General features: G+C 37.5%; 1 protein-coding gene across 2 annotated transcripts in view; it reads right to left on the bottom strand.

Moving 5' to 3' along the window:
• Window positions 1-290: 290 nt before the first annotated feature.
• Window positions 291-13,605, bottom strand: part of LOC125235653 (activating transcription factor 3) — a 94,457-nt gene continuing 81,142 nt past the window's right edge. For both annotated transcript variants that reach the window (XM_048142260.1, XM_048142261.1), the window contains exons 3-6: window positions 12,934-13,023; window positions 8,803-8,961; window positions 5,908-6,066; window positions 291-5,227 (exon numbers count right to left, since the gene is read on the bottom strand). In XM_048142260.1, the coding sequence (XP_047998217.1) occupies window positions 4,721-5,227; window positions 5,908-6,066; window positions 8,803-8,961; window positions 12,934-13,023 (915 nt within the window). In that variant the 3' untranslated portion in view covers window positions 291-4,720. The remainder of the gene's footprint in view (window positions 5,228-5,907; window positions 6,067-8,802; window positions 8,962-12,933; window positions 13,024-13,605) is intronic.

Genomic DNA, 13,605 nt, shown 5'->3' with positions numbered 1-13,605 from the left:
ATGTGTTTATTTTTTGCCATGTCATAATTCAAGTAGTATCAATTGTTTAATTTAACGTATGTCAAGATGGCTGTATTAGCGCTTGTACATATAGCAGTAAGACTTGATAATTGTTCTAGAAGCCTTTATTGTGATATTAAAATATATCAATCTAGTTCAAGTTGTTTGTTTTTTACTATCTTTGTTAGTCTTTCTTAAAATTTTGTTCGGGTTTTAAGGCACGGCGTACTTTAGTATCCCCTGCAGCTGTCATTAGGGAAAAGGGTGATAAAACTAGTAAAACATGAAAGTATGCAATATATGATTTATTTTTTAATATTTGTAAGCACAATAATTTTGCTTTGTCTGTCATATTGTTTAAAGAAGCAGGTACAAGTGATGTTTACAACACTTACAAAACCTAACTAGATACATTTCACAACTGCGTTAAAATGTCTCAACAACGTGTCTTGAGTTTATTATGAGAATCACTTTGTGACATGTAGTACCAAATGTGTACGTTTATCTGATGTTACATATATTACAAAAATATGTGATAGTGTTTAGTAAAACGTCCCACTTTGTCGCTAACCATAAACCCGAGATTTGCTATAGATTTGAATAAACTGACACATCGGCTTTATAGCAATCGACAAAAGTGGGACGTTTTACTAAACTCGCTCACAATTATCCTTAAAACAAGTACTTTATTCCATCTGAGTTAAATAGAAGCATAATAAAGATTTAATAGACATAAAAAGATGTATAAAATAGTTATAAATGGTATGATACTTATAGTTCTTTCATTTCAATACGATAATTCTAGCCATCGTTGTAGAGTCCATTGACACCGCGCGAACTCGTAGGCGTTACCTATACGTTTCAGCTCGTCAAAAAGCGCAGAACTGAAACTCGCATGCGAGTTCTTGCACCGTGTAAGTGGGCTCTTATAGGTAGACATGTAGTGTAGTAAGTCAATTTTTAAGCGGAAACGTCCGCCATTGATACTTTAAAGGAAATATCCGGAAACGAAAATATTCCATTTTTGTCCTTTAATATAAAACTTAGTGCAGTAAAGTAAGATTATGCATCTTTGATTTACCATTGTATTTTCCGAGACGTTCATATTTACAACCTCGGTCTTTAAGAACAGAATGACTAAATCAGCATGACTTGTTCGTACGTTTCTGTAAATCAACATTATGCACCACATCTGTAACGGGTTACTCGATAGATCAAAATGCAAGAACTATTAATAGTAACGAATATAAATAGATACATCTATATTACGAGTACAACAATAACTCTTAAATAAGGTGTAATACTAGCAGTTACATAACAACCAAAATTCATGAAAAAGTAGGTACTTTTATACTTGTATATCAAAGAGTAAATTTAATGTACCTACCAAATTATCTGTTCTGAATTTGACCTAAAGCCGGGTCCACACAGACCGAGCGAGGCAATGTGCTCGGCAAACGTCAAATGTAGACGTGCCTCGGCTAAGAAAAACGCACGCCCTGCCTCGGCCGAGGCATGTCTTCATAGCACGGCTATTCAGACAGATATTTTAGTAACTGAAAAACGCGGTACAGTATAGCAACAGCGGTTACCATTTTGAACTTTATCTGCATGTTAATAATGTTAAAAACTTAACCGACTCGTTGCTTAGACAGAAAGCTTTCTTACACACTACTATACCCTCTAAAAATAATCTTATTTCTAAGATTACTGTGACGGTACCTCCACACTTCTACTATGCAATGAGCTTAGGTAGTTATACAAAATTTTATAATTTTTATAAACCAAATGTGACAGCGACGAAATAATATATTTAATGTAAAAATGTGTAAAATCGAGGAAAAAATGCCAATAATAATATAATACAGAAAATTGCGAATTTATAAACCAGCTGATTTCAAGCTCATTGCATTTCACTAAATAACATTCCTGTTAAACAAGAAAAATCATAATTCCATAACATTCCCTTAAAAATTGTGCTGTCAATAAATAGGTATTTTTGCGTGTACCTACGCTTAAGTTATTTATCACAATGTATTTGTATTACCAACAATATAAAAATAAATGCTTGCGCGACTTGGCTTTCGGACGCCAAAGACTAGGGGCACTGGTTCATACGCGAAAGGCACTGCTATATTGGTCTGCAATACCATGTATCTGAGCTACAATAAACTTAGAACATTAAAATTACATTTGTATGCACGTTAACGAAACTTTACCATTTGAACGTCAGTACAGTCTGACCAAAAAGAGTAAAAATTAAAGTGGCCACATCGTAGTGTCGTCTCACACAATAGATATTGATTTGAAAGGGGTGACGCTACATTGTTGCCACTTAAATACTCTTTTTGGTCAGACTGTAGTCACGTCATTTTCAGAAACGTGTGTCACACACGAACTTTACATGAAAACATGAAAATTCCATGACGGCTTTAGGCGTTCTTATCATCCAAAGGGTTAAACAATATTTATTGTGTTATTATGAGGTATCATAAGTGTTTCTGTGTGCGTAGCCGAATGCCCATGCTTGACGATTTGCTCACGATTCGCAAGCGTTTTGTGAAGTGTTTGTGCATTCGTCTACGCACACTGAAGTTAGAACCTTACTACCCATTCTATTTTAACGAGAAAGAATCGTGTGTCAAGAGGCAAACGCACATAGTGCAGAATTTCCACGGTACAAATTCTGTACTTTGCGGACTATAATAATAAGTAGGTAAGTAACCTACCTATGTTTGTAAATTATAAACTTCGACGCATATCTACAACACACCTCTGGCTGCTCACACAATTAATACTTTAGACATCTCATGAAGTCTTCTAAAAGTGACTAGTTGTGGTTCATTAATTCTCTAACCCTTTGGTTGCCGAAGACGTCAACTAACGCACGTAACGTAACTCAACGCAATATCAGTCTTCGTGCGTTACGACTAGGTTCACAATAACGTGTCACACACAAAAGGCATGACGTTCAATTTTTTTTTGAACAAATAGTAGCCCAGATACAATCGCATTTATCGCTTAATATGGTAAAATCGTACAAAAATATAACATTCGTATTTTACAACAAAACGGTAATATTTATTTCTGAGTGTGTTAAATAAAAGGCACCATATTATTAATAAATTTTAGCATGTAGATACGAATTTTGTACAGAGAATAAGGCTCGTATTCGCTACACTGTAAGTCAAGGCCTTACTTAAAACCTGACAGCAGTTTTTAAAATGTGAAGAAAAATTAACACTTTCGGTTTTTTAAAATTTGAGTTAAATTCCATAACAAAGTTGTTGAAAGTAATCTTGTTTGTGCATACCTAATTTTTATATGTATTAACGGACTTCAAAAAAAAGGAGGAGGTTCTCAATTCGACTGAATGTTTTTTTTTTAACATACTACGATCTTCTTGTCATTACTATTTTGCAACTTTAGAAGTTCGTGTAGCTAAATTTAATTACAGGTTCATATTGTTCTGCATAATCTGTCTGAACGTAAAAACCTTTTTGTTTTAGTTAGCTCACTGAAAATGCACAACAGGGTTTCTAAGACTTCTCTTCCACTGTGGTTTAGTCATAGCTGGCCAGAATGAAATAAAAAACTGAATCTTTGAATTTCTCGTCATTTCCTGAAATTTCTGAAATACATAACAGTAAGAAAAGATTTCATATGAGGGTTTTATTATAAATATAAGAATATATACTAGATACATATTATTCGATGCCTTATTTATTAAGCCATTTATTTTCTTTGCCTTATTTACATCCTATCACTTGTATTTTGTATTAAAGCACCTTACACGCTAATATTATTTTTGTATAGCTACAACACTTATCTACTTATATAAATCATGTAAGTTTTCATCTTTATAAATCTATTCGTTAATAATCTGTGAATATATTTTAGCAACGATACAATATACTTTCGGAATATCAACGGGAGGTATTTGTAATTCTATTACCTATTGGAAGATAAAATAGTTTAATGTGATGTTTTAATATTTTAGGCCATATCTTTCTTTTGTGCAAGATATTTCATTAATAACTTTAATGAACAAAATATAAATAATTTAAAACGTGCAGAATTTTTCATCGTGAGATGCTTTCAGTTAATCTCATTTTCTCATATTGCACCACATAATCAGATCTCATCTCAGCCAGTAAACTTATCGTTAAACAGATCAAAGCAAAATTATTTAACTTAAAAAAAATAACCGAGAGTGGTACCTAATCATATGTTAAGAGTTAAACATCTAGGTAAAAATAAAATAGGGGGTACCTACCTATCGACTGTTTCACAGTTCCTATTGAAGTGTTAAGCAATAATTTTATTATTTCACAACGCGGAATAAAATAAACATAACATAAATAAATGGTGATAACGTCGAAATATTTGAAATGAAAATGTTGATACCTACCTATACGGAGTAATCTGTCGCCAATATCCTTTAGTTTCACTCGTCATACGCGATACAGGCACCATACTAATCTACGCTGTTGTTCTACACAGTAGACATACGACTTCGTTTCGAAATATACCTCCCATCCCTGCTTTAGCTTAAATTTCTATATAATACGAAAAAGGGCAGCTTTTACTTCACTTCTAAGACAAAGTTATGAAAAATTATCACATTGGACACAAAAATAAAGTGAAGTAAAAGTTGCAACGGTGATGACGCTCTATTCCGAATTTCTCAATGCTTAAACATACGTATACTCGTGAGAGGTTAGACGAGGCAGCCGTCGTTGAGGCCGTTGTTGAGTTTGGTCTGCGAGTCGGGCACGGTGGCGGGGTAGGTGTGGCACTGCTGCGCGCTCAGGCTGTAGTTGGGCTCGGGGTCGTAGTACTCCTGCTCGGACTCGATCGGCACCAGGAGGTTCGTGCTCTTGGATATGAAGCCGTCCGTCGTGACGAACGGCGTGTCCGGGTTGGTCTGCAGGCTGAGCACGCTGTCGGGCCGCGTGTAGTCGCCCTCGATGATCTGCGACATGTAGAGGGGCTCGATGGAGGCGATGGGTTCTATTTCTCCGGGGAAGCTGGTGGCCGAGGCGAGGATGTTGGCGGACTCGGGGCGGATGTAGGGGCTCTGCTCGAAGGCGGGGAATGTGTTGGAGTCGTACCGGATCACGTTGTAGTTGGGGTTGGTGGGAGAGGCCCGCGCTCCGTTCTTGACGCACGAGGCCTTGTGGACGTTGAGCATCTCCAGGAGCTGCCGCCTCTCCACTTCAAGTTCCTGAAAATATTAAGGTTGCAATTTTAAACAAAGTTAAACATCTTCGCTTTCTTAACTTTAATCGTTAGTAAATACATTATGTGTAGAGCATAGCGATTCTGCTGTGAATCAGTATTGTCGTGAGCCTACTATTAGATATACCTATACCTACAAACATCTAAGTAGAACCTACCAAATAGCTGTGTTTTTAAAATAAGTGATCAGGCCAAGTAAATATCCACATAATCTCCCTGCTTACGTTCAGCCTAATCTCGGCTTATCTTAACGACTTGAGCCATAACACAACGTGTTTGGGCATTTGAGGTGATAAATGGCAAATGCCCTTCGGCTGTGAAGTCAAAGTCCACGTCCATAGACATAGGTATATCGTCTTCGACAAATGCGTATAATTCTACGAATTCGCTCAAAGTAACACAGGTAGGTTAAAAGATGACAATCGTCGTTTTCGGACATTCTTGTCATGAATGTCAAAGACCTAATATCCAGCTATAAGGCAGAAATCCCACTACCCACTAGCATCTCTAATCGTCGGCGTCTAGACAACTCTACTTGTATGGCGTTATGTTGGCACAACTGAGCAGCGACTTTTTTTCACTGTGACTAGATTTCAACAGTCAACACTCAAAAGATGGAGTTTCTTCAAAACAAGCGTCTTCGGTTTCTAAAATATTGGTATGTACCTTCAACTGCGCCTTCAGGTCGATGTTCTGATTCTCAAGCACCTCGCTCTCAGAGACCAGATTCACGGTGCGTTCCCGTTTCTTCAGTCTGCACTTGGTGGCTGCGATTTTGTTCCTCTCTCTTCGCCGCCGCCGCCTTTCCTCGTCTTCGGGGGTGAGCTACGTAGAAAAGAAAATATTATTAGGAAAAATTCGAAAAAAGTACATACCTAGAGATACATTTAGCAGATCTGTTCCATACAAAAATAAGCAGGTATACAAGTATACAATGTATAGGTACATTTTCAGCTTGTTTGAAAGTTATTAAAATTATAAGCATTTTATCAAATAATGTTGCGCCAAGCACTCTGTGTGATCAGCAATTCCTCCGAACATACTCCCAAACAATCTTATGCACAAAAACTAATTGTATGTCCTTGTTTCGATTCAAAGATCCTATAAGAGATTTGAATACTAATGTGCGAATAAATGAGGTAACAGGTAAATATTGTAGGTATCTAAATAATTATTCCGACGCCATAGTAAATTTTACAACCACGTACTATCGAGGAAGTGAATTCACACGTAGCGGCGGTTATTTAATTAGCTTGCCAAGTGCATTGCCTCTAAGAACCAATTTAATTATTTAGTAGGTAAAATAGAATAAAGCTTTGTAACATTTTATATAGAAATGTTCACTGACTGGCAACCTGGTTAATATAGCCATTGCCATTACAGTCAATATGCTCCAATTAAGTTTCAATTTAAGTTACCAGAGTTCAATTTAAGTTACAGCCTGCCGAAAAATAAGTAGGTTACAAATTAAAAAGTGGCAACATCTTAGTATTTTTCCGTTTCCTCTCTTCTGTTTATTTGAAAGGGACAATACCTACTACGATGTTGCCACTTTTTAATTTAATTTCTTTTTTGCCAGGTTGTAGAAAATGTTGGAACCCATGCAGTCGTCAGAAGAATAGACCAAGTATATACTGGTTGTTCTCGAAGCGATAAGTGTAACTAGCCATGAGTTTCACATTACTGCATACACAACCAAGCCTTCTTTGCACGCTGCTATAAAACTTCAATAGCACCGTGCATTACAATGCAGCCGGGGAACCCATTAAAGCTAGTTAAGATATTCGCAATCGCACGTTTCAGTCTATTCTGATAGCGGACTATGTTAGTCATAAACATTTTACTACCTTTTTGAGGTCAAACGTGCAGTAAGTTATAAATTAATAGATTTCAAATCAGATACTACAAAGTAAACACCTTTCAGTAAAATAATCAGGTGATATTAAATCGGTAGCGGCGATCTTAGATCAAATTAAGTGCTAAGTCACGGCTATTTTATATCACGCGAATTTAAATCTTATCATAATGGGTGGGAGTGAATTTTAAATGTGTCGAATTTATTGTCATATATCACTATCTATGATCAGTGGCACTTGTAAGTGCGTCTTCACATTATCCGATCCGATATCGGATGTCGGATCGACATCCCATACATTACAGGCGCCATCTTGGATTGTTTCCATTGAAATTCTTAGATCCGATATCGGATCTAAAGGTAAATGTTGAATCAATTTAATAACTATTATTTTAACATTAAAGGTTATTTGGTTCCATATTTATTTGGGTTCCATATTAAATTACTATTCTTACTGCAAATAGGGAATAGAACCAAATGATTCAGCGTCGAATTTTCCCTATTCCTCATAATGTGGTAAAAACGATGTCTATAAAATGCTTAAATTCGTTTCGAAGATAAGTAGGTGCTTGTAGCGATAAAAAAATTGAATCATGAGATCTCAAAGACATCTTGCTTTTCGACTCGAACGAAAACTTGACATCACACCCACTTTTCTGGCCCCTTAAACCTAACAAAGTTACTAATAGTAGAGGAGTTGTATTACGAGCATTTGTATGGGAGGGGTCATAATAATTCCCACAGAACCGAAGTTTGGTTTTTTTAGTTTTTTGTGTGTGTCTTTTTGACATACTAAAAATATAGTAAAATATATTTATGCAAAATGCGTTTTTTCGAGTTGTATGAAAAATTACTATGAAAAAAAAACCTAAAATTTAAAAATCGTCTCTGGTATCAACTTATGGGGAATTAGGCGGCAAAATTTTTTTATAGCGTTGATGTTTAGCAAAAATATAAATATTTTTCACTATTTTAGTAAAATAAAAATGATTAAAATCATAAATTTTATGAAAGGAAGTAATTAAAACATACATTTCAGCAATGTAATTTTTTTCATATGTACCATACCATGGTAAAAATACGGGTACGATCCGCCTGGTGATAAGCAGTTACGGTAGCCTATGACGCCTGCCACTCTAGAGCCTCCACATGCGCGTTGCTGGCCCTTTAGGGTACCTTATTTCCACTAGAGATGCGCTACGTGATAGTGTTTGATATCCACCAATCATGTTCACTGTTCACAAAGCGTAGCGCTAGTGGGAACGGGTTCGACTAAGCTGATTGTGGATATCAGACGCATCCATAACACATCTCTGGTGGAAAGGCACCCTTAACAGTTCTCAGCTAGCTCGCAGGATAAGGAGCGTCCGCGGGAGAAAAATCCTCAAACAAACTAGGCACTAAACCGGGAGTCATGGAGGTTAAGAGGAGAGGCCTTTGCCCAGCAGTGGGACACCATTATAGGCTAGATAAAAAAAAAAAAACAGCCGAAAATTTTTCTTAAACTGTCCATGATTGGGTCCGTTACCTTACTAATAAGTTACCACGTAAAACTCAGAAGAATAGTAGCAGGCGCAGGCGGGCGCGTGGCGCCTCTCGGCCACTTGTTCATTCGAATGAACGGTTAGCGTGTAGGTACTTAACGCGTGACCGCGAGCGAGTGACGTAGGCCTGCTAACAGTAGGTAATAGTTTTGAAATACTGACCCCTTCGCTCTTAGTCGTGTGCGTGTGACTGCTGTCATAGTCTTCGTCGCTGTCTTCTCGCTTCATCCTCTTGATGCCCATGTCTGTGTCGCTGCCAGACATCTTGCGTTTCGACTCGATCGACAGCTTCAGGCCAGCCTTTATTAGTTCCGAGCAAGTCTGTAATACAAAAGCGCAAATTAAGTGTTATGTGTGTAGACAGATCGTAAAAATGAAATGAAACTACCTATCAAATATTTCAATAGAGATAAGAGCTGTTAAATGTAAAGTGAACCCGTAACCTTATTCTTTTTCGTAACCGCAAACTGCTAAACTATACATTTCCTCGGCCGTGTCTGTAGTGTCTTTCTGCTTAGTTCTACGACATCTAATGATAGTAATGATATTCACCGCCAAGAATTCAAATTAAATTAAATTTAATCAAATGTAAATTCATGTTATTTGTTGATTTTTATTTACATATCATGTTATTAATTCAAATTGGATGTAAAGCATGAATATAAGTATTTCATATTTACATTAGCAAGTTATTTTTATGTCTCACCAACTAGAATTATACTCAGACTTATGATGCAATCTATGTATAGCTCAATTAATAGGCAAAATCGTGATAAAAGATTAAGCAATTGCGTGTCTAACTCAAAAAGAAAATGGCTGATTATTATCCGACCAACAATGGAAGGACAGAGACCCGGACGTTGAGTATGCAAATAACATTGTCATTAAACTTTGCTGGGCACCTAGCCAACGTCACAATCGGTTACGGTAATACCGGTGTCGTAGCTTTCTATTGCTATTCCGTATTGGCGCGATAGATACTGACAGCCAGCCTGCCTAGAAGTGACAATCGTTGACGCTACGGGACGATCTAAACGCAGTCTGGCTCTGTCGCGCCGTTACAGCAGAGCTATAGGCAGACCTAGTTGTGATACGCTACGCTTATGGAACTCTATAATGAGGTTTTAACGTTGGCTAGGAGGGCCGGTCTACTAGCTTGTCTTGTAATAGCCATAGTACTTAAGTCTTTTAAATTAAAGCTTATTTTCAATGATGTGATAGCTTATAGCTAATACTTGGGACTAGGGTTACCACTACAGAAGTTAGTAAATTTCATTTCAAAATTATAATAACCTCTATGTCTGTAGCATCTCAAACAACGATGAACTAAACAATTGGAGTAGATATGTATGTACCTACACTTTGTAACCTCCACTCCACCTACGCACGGAGATCATCATCATATCTATATAAAGTAAACCACACATGCAGAGATTAGTGCAGGATTTCCAGATTATTTTCAGGATACACAGTATACACATCCCACAACCCTAGATGTTCCATTCTAATGCTTATTGAACACGTTTAAACTGTTTTTATGCGTGAGATTCTCTATCAATCAATGCCATTATCTATTGGATGAAGAGATATTTTTTTATCGTAATGTATGATTCATGAACTGCCTTGATAGGATGAATTCAAGGTTCTGATTGAAAAACCATAATAATCTTAATATGTCAATTACTTTACAATGGTAATAACTGTATGACCATTGTGTGCAGAAATGTTTATTTTTCTCGTATTTTAAACGTCCGCTCATTGTCTAGGTTTGTGTTAAAAGGTATTCAACTCACGACATTTAACTTAAATGGAAGATCTTTAATGATTGTATCTGTACCTACAAGAGTGAAGTTAAACTATCCGTATTTAAAAAACAAACACGTCATGTACTTACTTATGATAAGCCCGAATACTAAGTCTACCTATATTTTTTAATGTGAACTATTGGTACAACTCCTACCTACATATTATACACCCTGTTTTTATAAAATTCCGTTAACTTTAAGGGATGGTTTTTTAGACTAAATACAATTAATTTCTCTAAGGAAGTAGCGTCTTAACTCTTACGGTTACGGTGTGCACATGATAAATTGTGTTGGGTCATGACATGGGTTTGGGTATCAAAGCTCAACTTCATAACTATCTGACCTACTGTTATGGGACGATACTGAACCATTAACTTTCAAGTCTTATGATTTGTTTATCCAAACTTCAAATGGGAATTACTCATTAACACCCTACACACCCTGCACGCATACACCCTGTTTTTATTGAATTCGGTTAACTTTAAGGGATGGTTCTTTAGATCAAATACAATTAATTTCTCTAAGAAACTAGCGTCTTAACTCTACCGGTTATCGAGTTATCTATTAAAAAAATAAAAATAATGACTGAACACGTGTATGACAGCCTTTACCACTTCCCAATGTTATTTGTTTTGACATGTGCCGTCAATCACTTGACACTAACTTGAATATTATTCTTAAGGGTCTCTCACACTAATTAATTCATTTATTATGTATCAACACGATGAAAAAAATTTTTTTTCGAATTTAACTAAAAGTGGTGGTGGCTGATAACGAACCCAACGACATGTCGAATTTAACGGAAAACAAAAAAAACACGGTGTATAATCATCCCGCGATAGCCGGCGGACGAAGATCAAACGTGCGAACAGAATAGTTTTGTGCGAAGCTATGGCAATTAGCGGCTAGTACTGAACACATGAAACTGGCAGGCTCCAAATTCGAGCTCAGGAGCCTAGAAATCTGATGTATTCACAGAGCCCGTTATTTTATACTTACATTCCATTATTCCCCGATATTCCGCGACCCAGTAGCTCTCTAGTCTCTCATCATCCTCCGTGTTATCCTTTGACAACTAATCCCAAGATTTGGCGTAGGCAATAGTTTTCTGAGCTAAGGGTAACTATTAGACCTTATTGGAATTAGTCCGGTTTCCTCACGATGTTTTCCTTCACCGAAAAGCGACTGGCAAATATAAAATGACATTTCGCACATAAATTCCGAAAAACTCACTGGTGCGAACCGGGGTTCGAACTTGCGACCTCCGGAACGAAATTCGCATGTACTTACCGCTAGGCTACCAGCGCTTCTCTCTAATCTCTATGATTTGCTTATTTAAACTTCAATATCTGGGCGACCGAGCTTCGCTCGGTTCTATTTTATTATATCACGTCTTTAGATAAAAAAAACTTATGAATACAAAAAAAGAAACTTCATTTCTGGCCGGGATTCGAAACCCTGTCACCCGCGATCTGTCTGCGAACATTAGACCGACCTCGTACGACTGAGCTACACGGAGCCGACACGCGGTCGGCGAAATTAACGACCATATTTTACGTTTACTAACGCGAAAGAAAAACGCATAAAAACTGGAAAATTCGCGTTTTCCGGGATCTAAGCCTACGCTAGATCGGTTTTTCACCCCCGAAAACCCCCACATAAGAAATTTCAGCGAAATCGTTAGAGCGGTTTCCGAGATCGTCGGTATATATATATAAATAAATAAATAAATACACAAGAATTGCTCGTTTAAAGGTATAAGATAAGATACGTGAACGAACATATTATCATTAACTACTATTACTAATTATGCATATCCCACGATAGCCGGCGGCCGGCGAAGAAGATCAAACGTGCGAACAAGGTAGCCTTGTGCGAAGCTATGGCAATTAGCGAACATTGCGCGCATCGTAAACTAAGGTATTTTTAATCATTTCAACAATTTATATTGATTGTAATGTTCTTTGCTTGGTAATAAATATTGATGCGGTTTCTCGTAAATATATGGGTAGGTACCTATTTTTTAACCCCCGACGCAAAAACGAAGGGGTGTTATAAGTTTGACGTGTCTGTCTGTCTGTCTGTCCGTCTGTCCGTCTGTCCGTCTATCTGTCTGTCTGTTTGTCTGTCTGTCTGTGTGTGTGTCTGTCTGTGGCATCGTAACTCCCGAACTACTTTTGTTTTGACCTGTTTTTTATAATGAGTTTGTATAGTTATTGTTAATAATATGAAGTGGCCTAACGGAGCCGGCATAGTCCCATGGACCAAGGCTCCATATAAATTAAAAAACAGATAAAAAAAAAACCCCGAACGGATGAACCGATTTAGATTTAGTTTTTATTGTCTGAAAGCTGAGTTAGTCGGGAGTGTTCTTAGCCATGTTTAATGAAAATGTCAAATTCCATACAAAATGGTGGGTTAATCCTCGGGTTAACCCTCCATTTTCGTTGGTGCAAGTGGCCCTAAGTGTAACTTATAGATAGGGTACCTTTTGTATGCTGGGTGGAGTGCCGGAGGCTGGTGATGTCGCTGACGAACCGTTGGACATGGAGGAGTTGGAATCATTGCCGCTCGCGCTCTGAAACATAATATACTGTTTATAAAACGTTCTTCTATTTGGTTGTGATTGCAGCTGGGATTTTTAAGGATAATAACTTAGAACAGGGTTTTTAGCTAAGAGTAAAATCGTTGACGCTCTCTCAGCGTATTTTAGGAGATAATAGCTAGACTGTCAGTCAATTGCTTTTCCAATGCCATATCGCGTCAATGATTACGTGTATCCTAACCTAGCGTAGAGTACAACCGTTGACTCTCGGTTGCGAATGATGTGCAACTGACTATGTCGCACCAACACGGAATAGCTACAGATAGGATAGAGACACAGAGCGTCAACAATCGTAGTCTTGGCTACAGGGCCAGGTGCCATAGCCGAATGGCATTTCTACGACGCGAAACGAAAACAAAACGCCGCGAAGGGTAGTCTGGCTCGTCGCGCCAATACGCAAGAGCGATATAGAAATAGATATCTGCGAGCGTTTCGTTTCGTGAGCTTTTGTGATATTCGGCTACGCAGCCTGGTCGGTTCCGCGGCGTTAGCAAGTAATAATACACCTGGTCAGTTACCTAATTAAATAAATAATAAGTTAACCACAATGTTAAC

The sequence above is a fragment of the Leguminivora glycinivorella genome, chromosome 17 (assembly GCF_023078275.1).
Source record: "Leguminivora glycinivorella isolate SPB_JAAS2020 chromosome 17, LegGlyc_1.1, whole genome shotgun sequence".
NCBI classification, from domain to species: Eukaryota; Metazoa; Arthropoda; class Insecta; order Lepidoptera; family Tortricidae; genus Leguminivora; species Leguminivora glycinivorella.
The sequence above is the reverse complement of the archived record's forward strand: the minus strand, read 5'-3'. Positions and strand labels throughout refer to the sequence as shown.